We start from the raw sequence: 25,492 nt of genomic DNA on the forward strand, positions 1-25,492 counted from the left end.
AGAGAAATGACTGGAAAGTCGGTCTCTGGGTTGAACGGCCATTTGAGTCATTTGCCAAAGCAATCTGTTGGGAATAATTGGGAAGGGGATGTGGCTGTGCACAAACTACACACAAAAACCCACAAGGTCTTATCCCCAGGCAGGATTCCATTCAGACCAAAGTGTTTGAACCATCTGCACCCCTGTTTCCACATGGAGAATAGAACAAAATGCTTACCTCTAATTGCCTTCGACCGTGTTCGTGCTCGTTTGTCATCATTCTCTAAACTCATCTGGAATCCAACAACAAAAGAATTTAACATTGTGTTCAATAAAAAAGCGTTTTACAGTCAAAGTTAAGGTGTTTCTGTAAAATTAGGTAAAGGTAAAGGTTCCTCTCACACATATGTGCTAGTCGTTCCTGACTCTAGGGGGCGGTGCTCATGTCCATTTCAAAGCCGAAGAGCCAGCGCTGTCCGAAGACGTCTCCCTGATCATGTGTCCGGCATGACTAAATGCTGAAGGCGCACGGAACGCTGTTACCTTCCCACCAAAGGTGGTCCCTATTTTTCTACTTACATTTTTACGTGCTTTCGAACTGCTAGGAAGGCAGAAGCTGCGACAAGTAACGGGAGCTCACTCTGTTACGCGGCGCTAGGGATTCGAACCGCCAAACTGCCAACCTTTCTGATCGACAAGCTCAGGGTCTTAGTCACTGAGCCACTGCGTCCCTCTTCAACTTACAACAGTTCAAAAAGGCTGTGGTGGCGCAGTGGTTAGAATGCAGTATTGCAGGCTAACTCTGCCCACAGCCAGGAGTTCAATTCTCACTGACTCAAGGTTGACTCAGCCTTCTGTCCTTCGGAGGTGGGTACAATGAGGACCCAGATGGTTGGGGGCAAGAGGCTGACTCTGTAAACCACTTAGAGAGGGCTGTCAAGCCCTGTGAAGTGGTATATAAGTCTAAATGCTATTGCTATTTAGTGATATAGTATTTAGTAATACTATTTAGTATTTCTGTAAAATTGGGACAGCCCAAAGAAAGTGGGAAAGGCTTTAACCCAAGGGGGTCCAACCTTGGCTACTTTAAGAGCTGTGGACTTCAAGTCCCAGAATTCCTCAGTGGCCAAAGTTGGACATCACAAGTCTTAAAATCGCCAAGTTTGGACAACTTCTGGTCTAAATTATAACATTCTCAGAGATGATGTACACCAGTGTTTCTCAAACTTGGCGACTTTAAGTCCTGTGGACTTCAACTCCCAGAATTCCCCAACCAGCTATGCTGGCTGGGGGATTCTGGGAGTTGAAGTCCACAGGACTTAAAGTCGCCAAGTTTGAGAAACACTGATCTACACATACAGCTGCTAACTTTGGAAACTTTGGAAAAAGAGCAAAGAGGAGCAACTAAAATGATTCAGGGCCTGAAGACAAAACTGTACAGAGAACTGTTACAGGACTTGGGTTTGGCCAGTCTAGAGAAAAGAAGGACTAGGCGGGACGTGATAGCTGTCTTCCAGTATTTGAGAGGCTGCCACAAAGAAGGGAGAGGTCAACTTATTTTCCCAAACACCAGAAGGCAAGAAAAAGAAACTTACAACGGCATTGAACAAAGCGACTTTTGACCATTTTTCACACTTCCACTGCAGCATCCCCATAGTCACATTTCAAACTTCAGATGCTTGGCAACCGACTCACGTTTATGACGATTGCAGTGTCCCATGGTCCTGTGATCCAGGGGTGGTTCCGGCGGCTGCCACTGGTGGTTTCCTCAGAGCTGTGCCATGCGTGCTTGATGCGCACTATGCATGCTTGATGCACGTTATGCACACATGATACATGCCATGCAAGGATGCACGCTATGCAAAAATACACTCTATGCACGAATGCGCAGTACAGGAAAAAATGCTTCTGCACATGCGCAAAAGAATATAGGCGCCACCAATAGAACCGGTTCAGGGGCGTGGCAGACCGAGTTACTACCTACTTGGCCGAACTGGGCCGAACTGGGCCGAACCGGTAGGAACCCACCTCTGCTGTGATCCCCTTTTGCGACCTTCTGACAAGCGAAGTCACTGGGGAAACCAGCTTCACTTAACACCCACGTTCCTAACTTAACTACTGATTCACTTAACAACTCTGGCAAGAGAGGTCATAAAATGAGGGGAAACTGACTTAAAATGTCTCAGCGAAAGAAATGCGTGGCCATAGCGGTCGTAAGTCGAGAACTACCTGTTTATAGAAGCTGACATCTCGGTTTGAAATGATGGGAGCCTTCCTTGTGATTGTCCCAAAATTTTCCGAGTTGAGATTTAGACAGATTGATCACAGAATGGAAAGGTTGATTCACTTCCCCCACAGCAAGGACAGCTTGTACAGGTAGTCCTCGACGTACGACTGTAACAGAGCCCGAAATTTACGCTGCTAAGTGAGAGACATTTCTTAAGTAAGTTTTGCCCCGTTTTACAACTTTTGTTGCTGCTAAGTGAATCCACTGCAGTTAAGTTTATAACCCACCTGGTTGTTAAGTGAATCTGGCTTCTGCATTGCCTTTGCTGGTCAGAAGGTCGCAAAAGGGGATCACGTGATCCCCCCGGGAGCGCTGCGACCGTCATAAACCTGAGTCAGTTGCCAAGCTTCCAAATCTTGGGTCACGTGACCATGAGGATGTTGCAATAGTCGTGAGTGTGAATAGTCATAAGTCACTTTTTCAGTGATATTGTAACTTCGAATGGTCACTAAATGGGCTGTTGTAAGTTGAGGACTACCTGTAACCACCCTCCCGCCCTTCAACATATGGATGTCAGCAATGCGTGGAATATGCAGATATTTGCAGAAGCTTATCACACATTTGACTTATACCACCTCCTCATCCCCGAGATCTAATTTCAACCACTCATGGTTAATTTTGATATTTGATGTCAACATTTGATATCTGGTAGTACTTTATAGCAGCTGTGTCATCTGGCTTTGTCTTTCCCAATTTGATAGATTCTCACAGTTCATCTTGTCATGCTTTCAAAAGGGAAATAATTTTTTAAAAAATCCAAGGAACCTAAGAAAATAATTCTTTTCTTTTTTTAAAAAAAATGGCCATGTAAGGGTTTTTTCGCCAGTCAAAAAGCAAATTTGAATGTTAAACCCTTCTAAAAAGTTGGCAAAGTTTTGAAGGTTTAAGGATATACTTTTGGGTATGTCTAGTTTAATAGAAAGAAGGACCAGGGGAGACATGATAGCAGTGTTCCAATATCTCAGGGGTTGCCACAAAGAAGAGGGAGTCAAGCTACCCTCCAAAGCACCTGAGGGCAGAACAAGAAGCAATGGGTGGAAACTAATCAAGGAGAGAAGCAACTTAGAACTAAGGAGAAATTTCCTGACAGTGAGAACAATTAATCAGTGGAACAGAAGTTGCCTCCAGAAGTTGTGAATGTCCCAACACTGGAAGTCTTTAAGAAGATGTTGGATAGCTATTTGTCTGAAGTGGTGTAGGGTTTCCTGCCTAGGCAGGGGGTTGGACTAGAAGACCTCCAAGGTCCCTTCCAACTCTGCTATTGTATTGTATTGTGTTGATCCTTGTGGGGCTATTTAAACAGTTCTAAAGTCAGGTATTCCTGATTTATTTTAGATGTTTTTTTTAATCCTCTTTAATGGAATGCTCACATACATGTTCATGCCTGCAGGAATATTCACATGTAATACAGAGGTAATACATTTGATCAATCCACAGCTTAAACAATAGAACAAAGGATAATAAGAGTTGGAAAGGACCTTGGAGGTCTTCTAGTCCAACCCCCTGCTCAAGCAGGAAATCCTATAACCGTGATGGCGAACCTATGGCATGGGTGCCACAGGTGGCAAGCGAAGCCATATCTGAGGGCACGCAAGGCATTGCCCTATGTCAGCTCCAGCACGCATGCGTGCGCTGGTCAGCTGATTTTTGGGTGGACCTGCCAGCATGGCAGTGGAAGATTGGACCATGTGATGGACTTGCGGGTGTGTGGGGCAAGATCTTGAACTTTCAACTGGGTGGGGAAAACTGGGAAGCTTTCAGATTCGGGTTTTCCCAGATGTGCCAACATGGCTCTCTTAATCAATTGGAACTTTGAGCAATACTTTGCCTTGGACTCTGATTTAATTTTGGATGCTATTTGGAACCCTGACAAGAAATAAATAGGGACAGAATGCATACATTGGGTGTACTTCCTCGCCGGCAATCAACTTTGAAGTAAAACAAAGATTAACCTCAAGATTAATATTAGATCAACAATCAAAGAGTAAACAAGACCCCAATCTAGAAATTACCAATTCAGACAATGAAAAAGTAAACAATTGTCTAATAGCAAAAGCAATAGCAATAGCACTTAGACTTATATACCACTTCACAGTGCTTTACAGCCCTCTCCAAGTGTTTTACAGAATCAGCCTTTGCCCCCAACAATTTTGGTCCTAGTTTTACTGACCTCGGAAGGAGGGAAGGCTGAGTCTACCTTGAGCAGGTCAGAATCGAACTCCTGGCAGTCAGCAAAGTGAGCCTACAATACCGCATTCTAACCACTCCGCCACCACAGCTAACCAAGGAATCTCCAAGAAATCCTCCCACCAACACTGAGAGGGCCAGCCACTTGTCTATAAACAGAAAGCAAACCCTACTGCCTTTTAGTCCTGATGATGTTACCTAGTTGGGTAATGAAATGTCCGCACAGAAACAATCAAGCATACAATTCGAAACAGGAATGAAGTAGCAGGGAGAAGATCTCTGAATCTTACAGACTGGTTGCTGGAAAGGTAAAGTGTGCACAGAAGGTTATCAAGCTATATATGATCCTTAGAGGGAGATGCAGCCACATGTATTATAAACAAGATATCCTGGTTGATCACCAGTTAAGTATGAGCTAGCAGTGCTATAGAGGGACGCAGTGGCTCAGTGATTAAGACGCTGAGCTTGTCAATCAGGAAGGTCGGCAGTTCGGCGGTTCGAATCCCTAGCACTGCGTAACGGAGTGAGCTCCCGTTACTTGTCCCAGTTTCTGCCATCCTAGCAGTTCGAAAGCACGTAAAAAATGCAAGTAGAAAAAGAGGGAGGGACTTGCCCAAGGTCGTCAAGCCAACTTGCATACCTACGGTGGGATTAGAATTCTCCTGATGATTGGCCCAATGTCATCCAGCTAGCTTTCATACCTAAGGCAGCATTAGAACTCACCGTCTCCTGATGATTGGCCCAAAGTCACCCAGCTAGCTTTCATGCCTAAAGCAAAACTAGAACTCACAGTCTCCTGGTGATTGGCCCAAAGCTATCCAGCTAGTTTCCATGCCTAAGGCGGGCCTACAATTCACAGTCGATTGGTGATTGGCCCAAAGCCACCCAGCTAGCTTTCATGCTTAAAGTGGGACTAGAACTCACAGTCTCCTAGGGATTGGCCCAAAGTCACCAAGCTAGCTTCCCTGCCTAAGGCAGGACTAGAATTCACAGTCGATTGGTGATTGGCCCAAAGTCACCCAGCTAGCTTTCATGCCTAAGGCGGGACTAGAACTCCCAGTCTCCTGGTGTTTGATCTAAACTCACCCAGCCAGCTTTCATGCCTAAGGCAGGACTAGAACTTCCAGTCTCCTGGTGATTGGCCCAAAGCTAGCTTTCATGCCTAAAGCGGAACTAGAACTTACAGTCTCCTAGGGATTGGCCCAAAGTCACCCAGCTAGCTTTCATGCCTAAAGCAGAACTAGAACTCACAGTCTCCTGGTGATTGGCCCAAAGCTACCCAGCTAGCTTTCATACCTAAGGCAGGACTAGAATTCACAGTCTCCTGGTGATTGGCCCAAAGTCACCCAGCTAGCTTCCATGCTTAAGGCAGGAATAGAATTCACAGTCTCCTGGTGATTGGCCCAAAACCACCCAGCTAGCTTCCATGCCTAAGACGGCACTAGAATTCCCTGTCAATTGGTGATTGGCCCAAAGTCACCCAGCTAGCTTTCATACCTAAGGCAGGACTAGAATTCACAGTCTCCTGGTGATTACCCCAAAGTCACCCAGCTAGCTTCCATGCCTAAGATGGCACTAGAATTCCCTGTCAATTGGTGATTGGCCCAAAGTCACCCAGCTAGCTTTCATACCTAAGGCAGGACTAGAATTCACAGTCTCCTGGTGATTGGCCCAAAGCTACCCAGTTAGCTTCCATGCCTAAGGCAGGACTAAAATTCACAGTCTCCTGGTGATTGGCCCAAAGTCACCCAGTTAGCTTCCATGCCTAAGGCAGGACTAAAATTCACAGTCTCCTGGTGATTGGCCCAAAGCTACCCAGTTAGCTTCCATGCCTAAGGCGGGACTAGAATTCACAGTCTCCTGGTGATTGGCCCAAAGTCACCCAGTTAGCTTCCATGCCTAAGGCAGGACTAAAATTCACAGTCTCCTGGTGATTGGCCCAAAGTCACCCAGCTAGCTTCCATGCCTAAGGCAGGACTAGAATTCACAGTCTCCTGGTGATTGGCCCAAAACCACCCAGCTAGCTTCCATGCCTAAGACGGCACTAGAATTCCCTGTCAATGGGTGATTGGCCCAAAGTCACCCAGCTAGCTTTCCTACCTAAGGCAAGACTAGAACTCACGGTCTCCCACTTTCTAGCCTGATCCCTCAACCACCACGGCTCTTGAGCAGAAAATTAACTTCCTTTGGACGCGTTTCCCAAAGACTGCAGTGCCTGGAAAAGAACAGAATTCCCTAGCAGTCCCTCCTAACTCTTTTCCAACCTTCTTTGCACGGAGAGCCACGATTATTATTTTGCTACTGAGGGGCGATCCGTGTTCTGGGTGTCTGCAAATGTCTTTCCACCAACACCACCCACCCACTCACGCCCATCTTTTCCTCTCCTTGCAGCCAGGATGACAGGCTGCATTTTCCTCTGGAGCTCATCACCAACGGAGGTGGATAGATGACATACATCACCCTCCATTGTTTGGTTTTAAAACGCTGAAGGGTGACAAAGTGCCCGGAGGGCCAGCTCCACCAATCGAGGGGCTGGGATGAAATTTCCATGCATATTATCCTCTCTCACGTATGGTAATCTTCCACGATCCCACCAGGATGCCCCCTTTGTGGATTTGCTGATGGGGGGGAGAAAGGCGAAGGAAATAAAAACACATCCATAATTTATGCATCCTGTCAGGCCCGGCCCCGGCCGATACCATTCCTTTTGAGCCTCCGTGTTTATTACAACCACTCCAATAACCCAAGAAGACAATTACTATCATTTCTATTTTTAAAGCCTCGATTCCCTCTGGACCAATGGCTGCTCCTTAAAGTGTGGAGAGGAGCAGGTGTCAAAAGGACTTCATTACATTTACGAGCCTTTCAAATATGCCATTCCTGGCGTTCGCCAGAGTTAATGCCTTCCGATGCACGCCTCACAATAGAATTAATATTTTTGATTGCCGGGTGGCTGGGCGCGAGATGCCTTCCCCTCTTCCCTCCCCCCCCTCCCCGCCCCCTTTGAAATGAAATCTCGCCTGGGTTCCCTTTGTTTTGTCAGTTTTTCCATGGAAATGGGCAAACATTGGGCTGCCTTTTGTGCATTGCTTTGGCAATTTGCTCCTCAGGCAGGAAAAGGAAGGAAAAGGAAAAGCAAAAGCAAAGGAAAGGAGGAAAACAGGGGAGGGAAGGAGGAAGGAAAAAGAAAAAGACAAGAAACAAGCAAGCAAGCAAGACAAATAAGGAAGAGAGGAGTAAAGAAGGAAGGAAGGGAAGAAGGAAGGAGGGAGTGAAGAAGAAAAGCAAGAAAAGGAAGGAAGATGAATGTTACTATCCATCCAGTTAGGAATCTAAAGATACTATTGGACTTTCTGCAAACCTCTTCTTTTCACTGATCCATCCATCCATCCATCCTTCTTTCCCCCCTCCCTTCTCCTTTCCCCCCTCTTTTCCTTCCTTCCTTTCCCTCCCTTCTCCTTTCCCCCCTCTTTTCCTTCCTTCCTTTCCCTCCCTTCTCCTTTCCCCCTCTTTTCCTTCCTTCCTTTCCACCCTCTCTTCTCCTTTCCCCTCTCCTCTTTTCCTTATTTATTTCCTTCCTTCCTTCCTTCCTTCCTTCCTTCCTTCCTTCCTTCCTTCCTTCCTTCCTTCCTTCCCTTTACCACTATTTGGGGACTGCATTTTATAAGCAACCAAAACAACAGCCCACACAGAATGTGTGCCATGTCAAGGCATGCTCCCTGCACGCACATGGCTCTGTTTCTCGCACATTTGTTCCTGTGGCTCCCAGCTGTGGTTTCATAGATTTCTTCTGCCTTTTTTCCTCTCTGTTGTATCCCCCCCTCTTCTCTTCTCTTTAGGGCCCTTCCAGCTGCTTGATTTAAATTCTCCTGACATTCCTCCCTTGGTGAGTTTTGTTCACAGCTGAGTTAACTAGCAGTTGGCTTACTTAACCCACCCCACCTCATTTTACCCTCCCAGTTTCTCTGCCAAAGTCAAAACCGCCCCCCCCCCCACTCCAATGTGACAAGAACGGTTGTGTCCCTGCTTCAAAATCTTGGGAGCGCATCCATTAGAAGGCACTCTTCAGTCCTCTCAAGGCCTCAAATTAAATTTTACTGCTGTGTAATAAACAGCCTAACAAGGCTTGGCTGTCAGTTTTCATTTGCATAAACAAACGGTGCAAATAAAACATTTAACTGCAAACCATCAAAAATGCTCACTGTGATGGGGAGGAAGGAGATGGGGAAACTGGCCAGGGACGAGAAAGTAGAAAATGGAGAGGGTGGTTGTGGCATTGTGAAGTCCTTGTAGTTGTTTGGTATGTTTGTGGGCTTTGATTGTGGTCAGCGGCTGCCATATACCCTGTTCAGGTATCTAGGGAGAGAATGATACTGCGACGGCCAAGACAAGGGTTGAGAGAAGGCTGGTCAGTTTTGACATAGATCATAGGCTCTTTGGCCCCTCTTTCAAACCAGCGGTCTTCTCTATCCAAAAAATGTGGACTCTGCTGTCTTCAAAAGAGTGGCCTTTGTCCTTTAAATGCAGGTGGACTGAAGAAGCTTCTTGGATGAGAAGCGAAATGTCTTCAAAGAAAAACTAGAAAGTCCAGTTGCCTCTTGAAAAAAAAAACCTTTGGGACAACCATGACCTGGATGACTGAGAATCTCCATAGATAAGTGGGGTGTGTGTGTTTCAGTTAGTCAAGGCTAGCCTCCTGCCACTTGCGGGGAATCTGAGCCAGATTAAATTACTATGGATTTCTAAAATCGCTTCCATAAAAGAGAATATTTGCAGTTCAGGGTTGAAACGAGATGGGCAGCAAATACGTTTAACAAGCAAACGAACAAGCAAATAAATAAACTGAACGGTTTATTTAACTCTGTTATTCTGCTTTAAAGCCTGACTACCAAATGAACTCAGTCGTACAACATATTGAGCTGTAAACTTCACGACTACATGAGCTGGGTGTGGATCCTACACCAAGGCCCCTCACCTACCTATGCCTCTAACCAACCTCAAAACCAAATAAGCAAACCTTGATGCCACAGTGCAGTTGCTCAAATGATAAATGATCTGGGCACGAGTGTTGGCAAACAGCCAAAAGGTCTTTTGTGCACTTGCTGGTGTGTCATTGTGCAACTTGATTGGCCTCAAACACTCGAAACCCAGCTGATGGGAGTTAGTCTACTATCAATTCTATTACAGCCAATGACTTAATCCAGCAATCCAGAGCAGCGTGTGAAGGAATCATAGAGTCCCTATACTATTTCAGATAAATAGTTGTCCAATCTCTTCTGGAAAACCTTCAGTGATGGAGCATCTACCAATTCTGAAAGCAAGCCGTTTCATTGATTGTTTCTCACTGTTAGGAAATTTCTCCTTAGTTCTAGGTTACTTCTCTCCTTGATTAGTTTCCATCTGTTGTTTCTCATCTTCCTTTTTGGTGCTTTGGAACATAGGTGGACCTCCTCTTCTTTGTGATAGTCCTTCAACTATTGAAGCATTGATATCATATCTCCCATAGTCCTTCTTTTAGCTAGATTAGACATAACCAATTCCTGCAACTGTTCTTCATATGTTTTAGCCTCTTCATCTTTGTTGTTCTTCTCTTCTCTTTCCAGAGTCTCAACATCGTTTTTATAGTGTGGTGACCCAAACTGGATGCAGTATTCTAGGTGTGGCCTTATTAAGGCTTTATAGAACGGTACTAATTCCTCATGTGGTCTTGATTCAATCTCTCTGTTAATGACATTTAGGATTGCATTGCCTTTAATAATAGGTTTAATCTTCTTCATACATACATACACACACACACACACGTGTCTGTGTGTTGCATTTCTGCTGATAAATAAATAAAGGGAGACTAGTATAAATCTATTTCAAGCTATTTAGCTCTCAATCTCTAAGCCACAAGCTCTCCATATATGCTGGTCTTGTTGTATTCGGGCTTTTCCCGTGTAAGATCTTACAGTCTTGCAATCTTACATGGGAAAAGACCCAAATAAAACAAGACCAGCATGCCTACACCCGTGAAAATCTACGAAAACATATATATATATATGCAGGTCTTGGCGTATTCGAGTATATATATATGTGATAAAGGAGGAGAGCCTGTGGCTTAGTGGCTAATACATCTGCCTAATATGTAATACAGCCCAGGTTCAAATCCCAGTAAGGGTATGGCTAGGTGATGAGAGCTAAATAGCTTGAAATAGATCTATACTAGTCTCCCTTTATTTATTTATCAGCACAAATACAACACAAATATGTATGTATGTATGTATGTATGTATGTATGTATGTATGTATGTATGTATAGAGATAGAGATAGAGATAGAGATAGAGATATAGATATAGATGAATGGCTCTGTGTGTGTGTATGTGTGTGTGTGTGTGTGTGTGTGTGTGTATGTTCCAACATAACTCTGGAATGCCTCAAGCAATTTCAACCAAACTTGCTACACAGATGACTTACTCTCTGGGTAAAAATACTGTGGTGGTAATACACCCCTAAAGCCCCTTGGGGTGTGTGTTCTGTTAAGATGCAGCCTGTTGTGCCTTAAAATGGCTTCTACTGTGCAGAGCAGTGAAGTTGCCATGGTAATGGTTTCACAGTACTCCACAAGGGAGCTCCCTCTGGTAAGGGGGAAAATCCAACATTAGAAATTACATTTGGTCTGGACATTTTTCCCCTATAAATAAATACCCGGGCAAAGCCGGGTTATCGGCTAGTAATACATAAAGAATAAATAAAACATCCTTGGAGAAGTTCGTTCTTCAACCATCCTTGCAAGGACAGGATGACTCTTTCAGGACTTAAAGCCAGGAGAAAATGTCTTTTCAGTTGGCTTAGCCTCTGGCAGCAGGACCTGAGATGCCAACTGGCCCAGCTGTCTTCCACTAACTTTGTTTCACCCGTCACAAGTCGATGCCTTGTTCCTGGTGAGGTGGGGGGGACAAGACACACACAGGCCGCCGTGTTTGTGTGGATGCCACTAAGGGTGAACCGATCTCTGCACAAAAGCCCCCCCCCGCCAATTCTCTCCTGGCAAGAGAATTCAGCCTGAACTTTTGACAGTTCCGCTGTTGCTTTCCCCTCCTTTTCAGAAAGTTGCAGCTGGATCTCTCTCTCTCTCTCTCTCTCTCTCTTTAAGGCCTTCCTGTCTGCAAACAACAAACCTCCACTTTTCTTTTGGCAAACTTCTTCCTTCCCGGTTAAAAGCGTTCCATTGAGGGTTTGCAAGAATGAAGGCTCAGTCACGGAGCGCGTGCAAAGAGCCCTCATTTTTTTTTTTCACCTGGTGTTTTAGGAACTTCTTCCCACGTGCCTCCTCTCTTAAAAAAGAGATAGTTTTAATTCAGGGTTGGTTTTTTTTTTTTTTTGCAATCCGGAGTTTTGTGGCTTTGCTGGTATGCAGTGGCCTTTTTGTTCTCGTTTCTTTCTTTATTTTTTAATAGGAAAGGAGTTAGAAGCAAAAAGCCACTTCTTTGGGTCGCCAGGTAATGGCCTTCCAAGCAGGAATGCTTAAATTGGAAATGAAATCAGGTTACAGGCAGAATCTCTCCTGCTCCAAATAAAATATTCCTGGAAAACTGGTGACTGGAAATGCAAGGGAATAACGGTCAAATCCTTTCTTATTTTTGTTATTTATTCCGATCCAACTAGTTCTCCTTACCCAGAAATTTTTTATTTTTCCCCCAATAATAACATGGCAATCTTTGTAGGCTAACCATAAAATTGGGCCTCTGTAACACATTCTGAAATTGTTGCTGGAGACTTTTGCATTATTTTTCCAAGAATTTTAGTCAAATTTATTATAAGATAGAAATACAAAAAGAAACACAAGAGAGAGCTAAGAAAAAGGCAGGTAGGGATGTAAAGAGAAAGAAGGAAGGAAGGAAGGATGCAAGGAGGAAGGGGAAGAGGGGAAGCGAAAGGAGAGGGGAGGGGGAAAGAAGGAAGGAGAGACGAGGGAGGGAAGGATGGAGAAAAGATGGGGGGGAAGAGGAGAGGAGGAAAAAGGAGAGGAGAATAAGGAAGGAAGGAGGAAGGGGAAGAGGAGAGGGGAGGGGGAAGGAGGGGTGGGGGAAGGAGAGAGGTGGGGGAAGGAAGGAAAGAAGAAAAGAGGAAAGGGGGAAGGAAGGAAGGAGAAGAAATGGGAGGGAAGATGAGAGGAAAGAAGAGGAGACGAGGAAAGAGGAGAGGAGAATAGGAAGGAAGGGGAAGAGGGGAGGGAGAAGGAAGGAGGGAATGGGGAGGAAAGGAAGGAAGGAGATGTGAGGGAAGAGAAGAGGAGATGAACAAGGACAGGAGAGGAAAGAAGAATAGGAAGGAAGGACGGCCTCCAACTTTTTCCCGTGCAGTAATATAATAATAATAATAATAATAATAATAATAATAATAATAATAATAATAATAATAATAATAATAACAACAATAACAACAACAACAACAACAACAACAACAACTCCGCCATTGCCGGTCCCAAGCCCGGATGAGAAAGGAGGAGGGTTGGGGTCAGGTTGGCAACCTGGCCCCATAAAAAAAAACTCGCCAACCCATACAACATGGTGAAAGAAACGAATAAAAATTCTATACCGCATCGGTCGTCGCGCGGGTTAACAAGGGCCGCGGCGGATGTTGAGGTCCCTGGGCATCCGTCGACAAGTGGGCTACAAGTGGACCAGCCAACAAAACGACAGAAATATAGTGCAGATGAAAATCGTGCCATAATGGCCTGTTATTACAACTCAGAGCCAAAAAAAAGAGGCTATTTAAAGCGAATGTATGATTTATGGAAACAACAATATCCAGATTCAAATGTTAGTGAACAACAACTAGCAGATCAAAGGCGATTTATTATACGAAATAAAGTGTTTAGCGAAGTTGAACTTGAGGAAATTCAGGCAAATTGCAAAAAAACAACAACAACATAACAAGAGGAAATAAGTGATACTCATGACACAACTAAAGAAATCATAGAAGAACTCTCAGAGGAAGCTGCCGGAGAGGAAATAACAACACTACCACCAGAACTAGTTACCATTGAACCAACTGATGAACCAACTCAAAAACAAAATGAACTGAAGGACAAGATCATGGAGCATTTTCTGGCTAGGGAGGAAAGGCAACGTTTACCATCATTAAAAACTGTCCCTAAGAAAATTTTGGGTCCTATCATGAAAATGGTTAATGCAGTGCTTTCAACAATTGAATCGGGATCCATCTTGGAAACAAATCAGTTAATGTACAGTGCAGCTGTAATAGTCACTAATGAACTAGGCATTAAAATCAAAGTACCTAATCACACAATGGAAAAAGCATCAAAGCCAAAGTGGAAAATCCGATTAGAACAAAAAGTCAAAAAATTAAGGGCAGATGCTAGCAACTTAAAGAACATGCATGAGCAACGGCTTAAAAACAGAAAAATCATAGATCAGCTAATCAGAAGATATAGATTGGATACAAGAAACATCAATGAAGCTGTAGAGATTGTAAAACAGCAGATAACAGCAACAGCTAGAAAAATTGAAAGATATGAGGCACGAATCATCCAGTATAAACAAAATCAACAATTTCGATCAGACCAACGGCGTTTTTATCAAAGTCTTAATGTGAATGGTGGCACCAAAAGTCAAAAACCAGAAAAGCAGGCCACAGCTGAATTCTGGAAAGAATTGTGGGGAAATGCAAAGGACTACAATAAGGAAGCAAAGTGGATACATGACTTTGAGGAAAGCATTGGTAACAAACAAATGCAAGTATTAGAAATAACAACTGAGATGGTCAAAAATCGAGTAAAAAAAGTAAAGAATTGGACATCACCTGGAAATGACCAATTACATGGTTTCTGGCTCAAATATCTGACCAGTTTACATGCAATGTTGGCCAGGCAACTGAATGAAATTTTACAAAATGGTCAAATTGATGAATGGTTGACAACTGGAAAAACATACTTGATTCAGAAAGATGCAACTAAAGGAACAATACCTGAAAACTACAGACCAATAACATGCTTGCCAACAACCTTTAAATTACTCACAGGCATTATTGCAGATAACATTATGGATTATTTGGAAACAAACAACATCTTGCCAGTAGAGCAAAAAGGCAACAAAAGAAGGAGTAGGGGCACAAAAGATCAGCTCCTAATTGATAAAATGATATTAGAAAATTGTAAGAAAAGAAAAACGAACTTGAATATGGTCTGGATTGATTATAAAAAAGCATTCGACTCATTGCCGCATAGTTGGATCATAAAATGCTTAGAAACAACTGGCATTAGTAAAAATATTACATCCTTCACTGAAAAGGCGATGAAACAATGGAGAACTGAGTTGGCAGTAGGGAATGAGAACTATGGAATGGTTAATATCAAGCGAGGAATTTTCCAGGGTGATTCACTTTCACCTCTTCTCTTCATCATCGCGATGATCCCACTATCAGTAATCTTAAAAAAAATGAAATTAGGCTACCAAACAGCCAAAGAAGCTGAAAAAATTTCACATTTATTATATATGGATGATTTGAAACTCTATGGAAAGTCAGAAATAGAAATCGAATCACTGACAAACACAGTCCGAGTATTCAGCACCGATATTTCAATGCAGTTTGGCATGGAAAAATGTGCCACTATATCCATAAAAAGGGGCAAAATCACTACATGTGAGGGAATTGAAATGCCCAATGGCCAACTAATTAAATGCAACGAAAATGAAGCCTACAAATACTTAGGCATTTTGCAGTTGGATAACATCAAACATGGACAAGTAAAAAATATTGTCAGGAGAGAGTACACCAACAGAGTTAGGAAAATTTTGAAATCTAAATTAAATGGTGGAAATACAATCAAGGCCATAAATACCTGGGCAATACCAGTTATAAGATACACAGCTGGTATAGTTAACTGGACACAAGCTGATTTGGACATTTTGGACCGAAAAACCAGGAAACTAATGACAATGCACTACAGTTTACATCCACGTGGTGACACTGATAGACTATACCTGCCCCGAAAATCAGGTGGCAGAGGATTATTACAAGTGAAGCAAATAGTTGAAGAAGAAAAACATGCACTAGCTGATTATTTAAAAGAACGTCAAGAACATCTATTAATCGAAGTAAAGAACAAAAATCTACTGAAGGCCCAACAGACGAAACAAGAATACAGAAAAGATGTGATAAAATCAAGAATGGAGAGTTGGCAGAACAAAGCCTTACATGGTCAATTTCTGGAAAAAATAAAAGATGAAGTGGACAGTTAAAAAACTTGGTTATGGTTAACAACAGGTACATTAAAGAAAGAAACAGAGTCACTAATCCTGGCTGCGCAAGAACAAGCTATCCGAACAAATGCCATTAAGGCCAAAATCGAAAAATCCTCTGATGATGCCAAATGCAGACTCTGCAAAGAAGTTGATGAAACTGTTGACCACATACTCAGCTGCTGTAAAAAAATCGCGCAGACTGATTATAAATTGCGGCACAATTCAGTAGCACAAATGATCCACTGGAATTTGTGCAAAAATTATAATATTAAAACAACAACAAACTGGTGGGAACATAAGCCTGAAAAAGTCACCGAAAATCAGATGGTCAAGATCCTGTGGGATTTTCGTATACAAACAGACAAAATACTAGCGCATAACACACCAGACATCACACTGATTGAGAAAAAGAAGGTTACAATCATAGACATCGCAATACCAGGTGATAGCAGGGTTGAGGAGAAGGAACATGAAAAAGTCACGAAATACCAGGACTTAAAAATTGAAATCCAACAATTATGGCACAAACCAGCAGTGGTAATTCCAGTGGTAATCGGCACACTGGGTGCTATTCCAAAAGCACTGGAATTACATTTAAAACAGTTAAAACTTGACAAAATCACCATCAGTCAAATGCAAAAAGCTGCACTGCTTGGATCTGCACGTATATTACGAAAATACGTTACGACGTCCTAGGTCCCTGGGTGGGGCCCGACTAGTAATCAATGCCAAATCCGGCGAATCAACTGGCCGCTGTGATACAATCGTATAGTAGTAGTAGTAGTAGTAGTAGTAGTAGTAGTAGTAGTAGTAATAATAATAATAATAATAATAATAATAATAATAATAATAATAATAATATAGCATCCATCTTTTGCTTCCTGTTTCTCAACATTTCCAGCCATTTCTAGAACAGCCAAATCCAACCATCCAAAGGATGGTTTTGTTCACTGTAACATTCATGTACCCCCCTTTTTAAAATCGCTTTATTTTTTAAAGAGCCATGAGGTAAAAGCCCAGCAACGTGGTGCCAAAAATGTTAAAAAGCTGAGTCTACTGCCGGAGAGAACTCCCCTTTTGTCCAAAAAGCGAGGAATCACAGAGAATCTTCACAATGGCGGCCTACAAGCCGCCTCACGATGTGGCTTCAAAAGGAGGCTGGTGCTGAGGAAACTTTTTTTAATGGCAAGGAATCAAGCACTGATTAGCCATTATCGCTGGCTCATATAATACTTCAAGAGGCTATTAAAGGTATGGAAAAGCAGCTCATTAAAAACAATAGCAGCCTGCAGGCTGACCGATTATAGACAGGCTGGATAATTCTCTCTTGGCTCATGGACCTCGCATCGCCTCCGTTTCTTATTTTAATCACTTTCATCTCAAAGAGAAAACTTTTTTTTTCCTTTTTGAACCAGGAAGAGATTGCTAGGTACAAAGAGCACCAACCGGGAAAACACTTGGTCACTTCCTCGTCGCAAAAGGAAGTCGTGCAAAAATTACCCGTTGCACAAATCCATTAAAAAATTGGTAAGCTTGGGCAGCTTCCAGGCATCCTACTTCGGCAGAGCATCAAACATTCCCTCTCACGGGAACGGAAAGAAAGTATTCACTTTTAAAGTATGAGCGGAATGGATGCCAACGACATCCATTGTATGCAAACTGGGTATATAATATATACCAGCGATGGCGAACCTTTTTTGGCTCGTGTGCCATAAGTGGGGGGGAGTGCAGGAGGGTCGTTTGCAGGCGTGCCGCACTCATAATGCAATGCGCGCTCCCCAGTGCGCATGCACGCACTACAGGTGTGACCCCCCATTTTTGCATGCTTTTTTCACCCTCCCCAGGCTCCAGAGGCTTTATAGGAGCCTGGGGAGGGTGAAAACAGCCTCCCCCGCCCCCAGGAAGTCACTTCCGGTTTGCTCAGAGGGTCATTTTGAGCGCTCCGAAGGCTTCAGGGACCTTCAGAAGGCTTCTCTGAAGCCACCGGAGCAGTCAAAATGACCCTCCGAGCAAACAGGAAGTCCGTTCCTGAACCTCCAGTTTGCCTGTAGGGCCAGTTTTTTGCACGCCGGAGGCTTCAGGCCTCCAGGGGGGGGGGCGGGGAGGCTCTTTTCGCCCTCCCCAGGCTCCTATAAAGCCTCTGGAGCCTGGGGAGGGCGAAAAATGGCTTTAAAAGAGGGTGAACTCAGCTGGCCAGCGCCTCGCGTGACCTGACAAATGACTCCACGTGCCACCTGTAGCACGTGTGCCATAGGTTCACCATCACTGATGTATACAATGATAACACTGTACTGCCAACAAAGGCATACAAAAACCTTTGCTAGACCAATTCTCGAAATACAGCTCGTCTGCCTGGAATCCACACTGTATATCGGACATTAATACAATCGAGCAGGTCCAGAGGTATTTCACGAGAAGAGTCCTCCACTCCTCTGCTCACAATAGAATGCCTTATGCCCGCCAGGCTCGAAGTTTTGGGCTTGGACAATCTGGAACTACGCCAACTAAGGTCTGACCTAAGCATAGTACACAAAATTATCCACTACAACGTCCTACCTGTCAATAACTACTTCGGCTTCAACCGCAATAAAACACAGGGCAAACAATTGATACAAACTCAAAGGTAAACCGCTCCAAACTCGATTGCAGAAAATATGAGTTCAGCAACAGAGTGGTCAACGCCTGGAATGCTCTACCTGACTCCATTGTTACATCCTCAAACCCCCACAGCTTCAACCTCAAAGTTTGTCTAAGGTGGACCTCATCCCATTCCTAAGAGGTCTATAAAGGGGGCGTGCATAAGTGTACCAGCGTACCCTCCGTCCCTGTCCTACTGTCCCCATTTATTCGTACCCATTTCCTGTGTTTATGTCCATGTTTATACTTATACCTGTTATCTCGTATATGTTTGACAAAATAGATAGATAGATGATAGATAGATAGATAGATAGATGATAGATAGATAGATAGATAGATAGATAGATAGATAGAAAGAAAGAAAGAAAGATAGATAGATAGATAGATAGATAGATAGATAGATAGATAGATAGATAGATAGATAGATTGTAAAGAGGGTATGCGGTTTGCTGATCTAGACTGGGGGGAGGTGGGCATGCTGGGAGGGCAGAGCAGGTAATTCTGGGAATTGTAGTCTCAACAGATTTGGAAAGCAGAAGCATGGGAAGTCTACCTTAGAAGATAATATTTGTAGCTCAGGGTTAAACTGTGGGGAGCCTTGGTGCTCTCTGAGCTTGGTTGTTTTCTTGCAGACATTTCATTACCCAAATAGGTAACATCATCAGTGCTAGAAGGGATTGGTGAGGAGGAAGAGAAAGAGGAGGAGGAGGAGGACTGTGGGATCCTTGGTCCTCTCTGAGCTTAGTTGTTTTCTTGCAGATGTTTCATTGCCAAACTAGATAGCATCATCAGTGCTAACTGGGAGTGTGGATGAGGAAGAGGAGGAGGAGGAGGAGGAGGAAGAGGAGGAGGAGGAGGAGAATAACTATGGGATCATTGGTGCTCTCTCAGCTTGGTTATTTTCTTGCAGACATTTTATTGCCAAACTAAGTAACATCATCAGTGCTAGCAGGGGGTGGGGGAGGAGGAGGAGGAGGACTGTGGGATCCTTGGTGCTCTCTGAGCTTGGTTGTTTTCTTGCAGACGTTTTATTGCCAAACTAGGTAACATCATCGATGCTAGCAGGGAGTGGGGGAGGAGGAAGAGGAGGAGGACAACTGTGGGGTTCTTGGTGCTGGTTGTTTTCTTGCAGATATTTCATTACCCATCTAGGTAACATCATCAGTGCTAGAAGGGAGTGGGATTTGCTCTCTGTTTATATACAAATGGCCTTCCAGTGTTGGTGGGACAATCAAGGAACTACCATCTCAGACTAACAAACAATAAACCGTAGCCTAATCAAGGAGCCCACCAAGAACACTTCCACCAACACTGACAGGGCAAGGCCCTTGTATATAAAACCCTACTCTCTTCTAGCCCTGATGGTGTTACCTAGCTGGGTAATGAAATGCCTGCAAGAAAATTGCCAAGCTCAGAGGCTCCCAAGGGCCCCAAAGGTCTCCCTTAGTCACAGGCTTTATGGATTCCCTCCATCACTTTTGGAAGTCAGCTAAAGGGCAAGAGAACTTCAAGTCAACCCCTCAAAACATCCCAAGCCAAGGAAATGCACCGTGGCATCGTTTCCACAACCTGGGTTCGGGGAATGGCTTTCTCACCTTGATGTGTCTCTTGTGGAGGTTTGGGGCTGACTCACAACTGTTGATTTTCTCCCCACGGGTCCACCTTTGACTTAGCAGTTTGCCTCGGAACTCATTTTCTGAGGAGAGAAGAGAAAGCGCATGCCGTCAGAAAGGAATATTTGTAGCCCAGGATTGAACTGTGAGGTTCTTGGTGCTGTTTGAGTTTGATTGCAGACATTTCATTACCCAACTAGGTAACACCATCAGTGCTACAAGGCGTGGAGGGTGGAGTAGAGGAGGAAGGAGAGGAGGAGGAGTGTGGGGTTCATTGTACTCTCTGATCTGGGTTGTTTTCTTACAGACCTTTCATTACCCAACTAGGCAACATCATCAGTGCTAGAAAAGAGGGAGGATGACGATGACGATGACTATGGAGTCCTTGGTGCTCTCTAAGCTTGGTTGTTTTCTTGCAGACCTTTTATTACCCAAATTATGTGGGGTCAGAGCTGGCTTGCTGTCAGGGTTCCGAAGGATGCCCTAATTAAATCATGACCCTCGAGCCAAGCTTCAAAAGAAATCCAGTTATTTATTAGGAGCAACATGTCGGCATGCACCCAAGTGAAGCCAGTTCTGACATCATGTAATTTACGGCCCAATTATGACCCCGTTTTCTTCCTCCCCCCAGGGTGTGTCATAAATCACATTATCCAACGGAGCACTTTTGTGGGCTGTAGAGATCACGCCCCTTTGGCTGTTGCAGCTAACCTAGGAAACAGCCTTGAGAAAAGTATGCATGGAATGTACTTCTGGTTGTGGCTGCTATGCTGCTCCATGAGTTTCCCCCCTCTTGTCTATGGCAACTCAAGAGCAGGCCAGGGGTGCTTTGCGAGTTGACCTGAACATAATCTATTTTAGAAGGGAATGGGTTTTGCACTGATGATGTTATCTAGTTGGGCAACGAAACATCTGCAAGGAGACAACCAAGTTCAGAGCGTACCAACCACCCCACGGATACTGTCGGTAAGAAGCCAGGGTATTTTTAAAATTAAATGTCTACATCGCCCATCTCACCTAAGTGACTCTAGGCAGTTTACAGCAGCACAATAAAACCCTATTAATACATGGATAACAGCATAGCTTAAAAAATGAGAATTAAAAACAACTTAGAAGATGACATAAATCAGGTTAAAATTCAAAACTGGGTGGTTAACTAGGCAGCTAGAGCGTTTTCAGGTGAGCAGGCATCGCCGCATCTGCAGTCGGATTTTGAGCCCCCCCCCCATGATAATTGACAAAGTCAGGTCTTAAGACTCATCCAGTAAGTTAGAAGAGGGAAGGCTCACCCCGCCTAGGTGGGTAATTTTTCATAGGCTGGGGGCAGCAGCTGAGAAGGCTCTGCTCCTAGATCCCGCCGGTCCAAATTGCTTGATCGATGGGAAACGCAGCATGCCTTCTCTGCTTCACCATTTTTCATAATGTGGTGACCAAAACTGGATGCGGCGTTCCAGGCGTGGTCCTACTAAGATTTTATAAAAGAGTATTAGTATACCGCTTTATAAAACCTTAGTAAGATCAGACCTGGAATCCTTCATCCAGTTTTGGTCACCACATTACGAAAAAGATGTTGAGACTTTGGAGAAAAGTGCAGAGAAGAGCAACTAAGACGATTAAAGGCCTGGAGACAAAAACAAAGGAAGAACGGTTGCAGGAACTGGGTATGTCTAGTTTGATGAAAAGAAGGACTAGGGGAGACATGATAGCAGTCTTCCAATATCTCAGGGGTTGCCACAAAGAAAAAGGAGTCAAGCTATTCTCCAAGGCACCTGAGGGTAGAACAAGAAGCAATGGGTGGAAACTAATCAAGGAGAGAAGCAATCTGGAATTAAGGAGAAACTTCCTAACAATGAGGACAATTAACCAGTGGAACAGCTGGCCACCAGAAATTGTAGCTGCACCAACACTGGAAGTTTTTAAGACGAGACTCGACAGTCTGAAATGGAATAGGGTCTCCTGCTTGAGCAGAGGGTTGGACTAGAAGACCTCCAAGGTCTTTTTCAGCTCTATCCTGATTGATTCATGAACTTAGGATGAAGCCTTTCCTTTCTTTTTCTCTTTCCCCTTCTATCTCACACCTCCTTTTCCCCGCTCCCTTTCCCTCCCTTGATTTCCTATTTTCTTTTTTTTCTTTGTATTTTATGTAATAAAATAAAAATGATAAATTAAACAAAAGAGAAACTCCAGATATTACATTGTTCATAAGCTAACAAAATCGTGGATCTATTCAGTTTCAACAAAACGCTCATTCGTGGACTGTCGTGGGTCCCCTTGAAAGAAAACTGCATTATCAGCTTAAAAACAATTTGTAAACTTTCTGCTCGTCTGCATATTTCCGACCGCATTGATTTGTTGGCTTTCCTATTCAAGGAAGGGCACCCGCAGGAAGTCCAGGTCAGAGGTGGTATCTAGCAGGTTCTGACCAGTTCTGGAGTTCTGGTAGTGAAAATTTTGAGTAGTTTGGAGAACCGGTAAATACCACCTCTGACTGGCCCTGCCCCCATCTATTCTCTGCCTCCCGAGTCCCAGCTGATCGGGAGGAAATGGAGATTTTGCAGTATCCTTCCCCTGCCACGCCCACCAAGCCATGCCCACCAAGCCACACCATGCCCACCACACATACCAAGCCGTGCCCGCCAAGCCACGCCCACAGAACCGGTAGTAAAAAAAATTGAATACCACGACTGGTCCAGATAGTTGTTGTGACCATGTGACCCTCAGAGTCCTGCCCCTCCCCTTTATTACAGGGCATTTTAAAATGGGGGTTGCTGCCATCTTGACTTTTTTGACCTAGCTTGACATCCCTCTATCTATATTTAATTTTAAACATCTACTCTCTGGCCCAAAATAAAATACCTTTTGCTTATCGCACATATTTTATGTTAGCCCTTGACTTACAACCGTTTGTTTCAACTTAAAACAAGACTGGAGGAAAAAAAAGTGATTTAGGAGTGGTCCTCACACTTATGACAGTAGCACCATCCCCAAGCTCAAATTTGGGTTGCTTGACAACCAGTGAGTATTTTTGACGGTTGCTGCATCCTGTCTTCTGATGAGCAAATCAATGTTGGAAGCCAGAGCTGGTCTTCCATTTTCCTGCATGTGCCCCGGTCTCTTCTGCCGTTGCCAGCATGTTTCTGTGCATGCGCAGGACATTTTTCAGTCACCTGTGCATGCGCAGCAATGTGTGACGTGCGTGCGTGTGAGTGAAGTGAGCAACGCACACACAAAATGCCCTCTCAGAGAACCGGTAGTAAACTGATTAGGAACCCACACCTGGACTGGGATGATATGATAGCAATGCTCCAATACTTGAGGGGCTGCCCCAAGGAAGAGGGAGTCAAGCTGTTCTTCAAAGCACCTGAGGGCAGGACAAGAAGCAATGGGTGGAAACTAATCAAGGAGAGAAGCAACTTAGAACTGAGGAGAAATTTCCTAAGAATGAGAACAATTAATCAGTGGAACAACTTCCCTCCAGAAGTTGTGAATTCTCCAACACTGGAAGTTTTAAAAAAGAGATTGGACAACCACTTGTCTGAAATGGTCTAGGGCAGTGATGGTGAACCTTTTAGACACTGAGTGCCCAAACTGAAAAGTGCACGTGTGCAAATGTGCTCATGCACGGACATGCACCCCCACATGCGCAGACATGTGTGCGTGTGCAGCAGAGACCTCTCTGGACGGCGGGAGGCAGGGCATCCAAACACTGGCAGCATGGCAAAAGGTAAGATCTTCTTCTTTCATGAGCTTCTGTTTCGTCGTTTGCAGGGTAACAGAAGCTCACGAAAGGATGCCATAGAGATCTGACCTGGTGCAATAGCGTAGGTGCCAGCAGAGGGGGCGCTATGTGCCACCTGTAGGTTCGCCATCATGGGTATAGGGTTTCCTGCCTAAGCAGAGGGTTGGACTAGAAGACCTCCAAGATCCCTTCCCACTATTACTCTGAGTAATAATTCTGAGCACTCAATTCTCTCCATGCTGCCTAATGTCATTAACCCACGTGTGCCTAATTACACGTGGCCAAATAAAGCATTCAACTCAACTCAACTCCATTGAAGGGAACTTAGGAGGTCTTCTACTCCAAACTCCTGTTCAAGCAGGAGATCCATACCTGGCAGGTATACCTCACCTGCCCTGAGAAAGGAGGTCCCCTTTGAAGTCTCTCCCCAAATCCCCAATTCCACCAATCCCGTGAGTTTGCTTGAATTGAAAGCTTGTGATTGGCTGAAAGTATCTGCAGGAAACCTCACTCTCCTCTAGTCCTCTCCCCAGGTTAGCTGCTGGAGAGGGGTAACGGACAAAGAGCTGGGTTTCATGAGCCTTGTTCACAGACCATATTATGCCTGGGTTCATTTAACCATAGTTTGTTGAAGAAACCATAATGGGCTGATTCACACCCGATTTGCTGCATTCGTTAGCAATAATGGCCCAGTGGAATGAAGAAACTACAAATTGCAACCAATTTGAGCCTGGAGGCATTTCTAGGTGAAAACACACACACACACACACACACACACACACACACAGACAGACAGACAGACAGACACACACACACACAGACAGACAGACAGAGAGGCATTAAGCACAATGACTTGTAAAAGGCAACAAACCAAAAGCGACTCAGGAAAGGTTCCTGGCAAAACAAACTTTTGCCACTTGCCAGCATACGAGGAATATTTGCTGCTTGTTCCATGTTGCTCAGGCACCCATTGTACTTCCTAGCTCTTCCTTTCAACTGGGCAATCTTAAGAGGTGCGCGCTTCAACTCCCAGGATTTCTTGCTGCTGAGGGAATTCTGGGATTTGAAGCCTGCCCATTTTAAAATTGCCAGGTTTGAAGAACACTGGCCTACAATCTACATCAGGACTCTCCAAATTTGGCAAATATAAGACTAGTGGACTTCAGTTCCCAGAATTCCCCAGTCAGTTTAAGACTAGTGGATTTCAACTCCCAGAATTCCTCAGCCAATTTTAAGACTTGTGGACTTCAATTCCCAGAATTCCCCAGCCAATTTTAAGACTAGTGGACTTCAACTCCCAGAATTCCCCAGCCAGTTTTAAGACTAGTGGACTTCAACTCCCAGAATTCCCAAAGCCAGTTTTAAGACTGGTGGACTTAATTCTAGGAGTTGAAGTCCCCAAGTCTTAAAGTTGCTATGTTAGGCATGGTTGTAGTTCAGCACATCGTTTAAATTCAGCTATTGCATCAATGACAACAATCATCTATCACAGCCCAATGCAGGAAGAAGGTGATGGCCATGCATGATATACAACATGCTTGCTAAGCACCTGGTTTACCTCAGAAACGTATGATGCCCAGTGGTGGGATTTAAATAATTTAATCATTAGGTTCGCTGCCCTAATGATTTCTTTTAACAACCAGTTCAACAAACTGCTCAGAAAGTTTACAACCGGTTCTCCCTAAGTGGTGCAAATTGGTTGAATCCCACCACTGACGACACCCTAATTTCCCAGCATGCCCCAGGTGTAGTACGACAGCGGAGAATTATGGGAAATCAAAATGGTGAAATCAGTTGCCTA

At 44.1% G+C, this 25,492-nt stretch overlaps 1 protein-coding gene across 1 annotated transcript in view; it reads right to left on the bottom strand.

Annotated features, from left to right (window-relative positions):
- MYT1 (myelin transcription factor 1) overlaps positions 1-20,035 on the bottom strand; it is a gene marked incomplete at its 3' end in the record, with an annotated part of 110,578 nt that extends 90,543 nt beyond the window's left edge. The window contains exons 1-2 of the mRNA XM_081949694.1: positions 19,935-20,035; positions 218-272 (exon numbers count right to left, since the gene is read on the bottom strand). Coding sequence (XP_081805820.1) covers positions 218-272 — 55 coding nt within the window. The 5' untranslated portion in view covers positions 19,935-20,035. The remainder of the gene's footprint in view (positions 1-217; positions 273-19,934) is intronic.
- Positions 20,036-25,492: the final 5,457 nt, after the last annotated feature.

Source organism: Natrix helvetica (assembly GCF_964273705.1).
Source record: "Natrix helvetica genome assembly, chromosome: 3".
NCBI classification, from domain to species: domain Eukaryota; kingdom Metazoa; phylum Chordata; class Lepidosauria; order Squamata; family Natricidae; genus Natrix; species Natrix helvetica.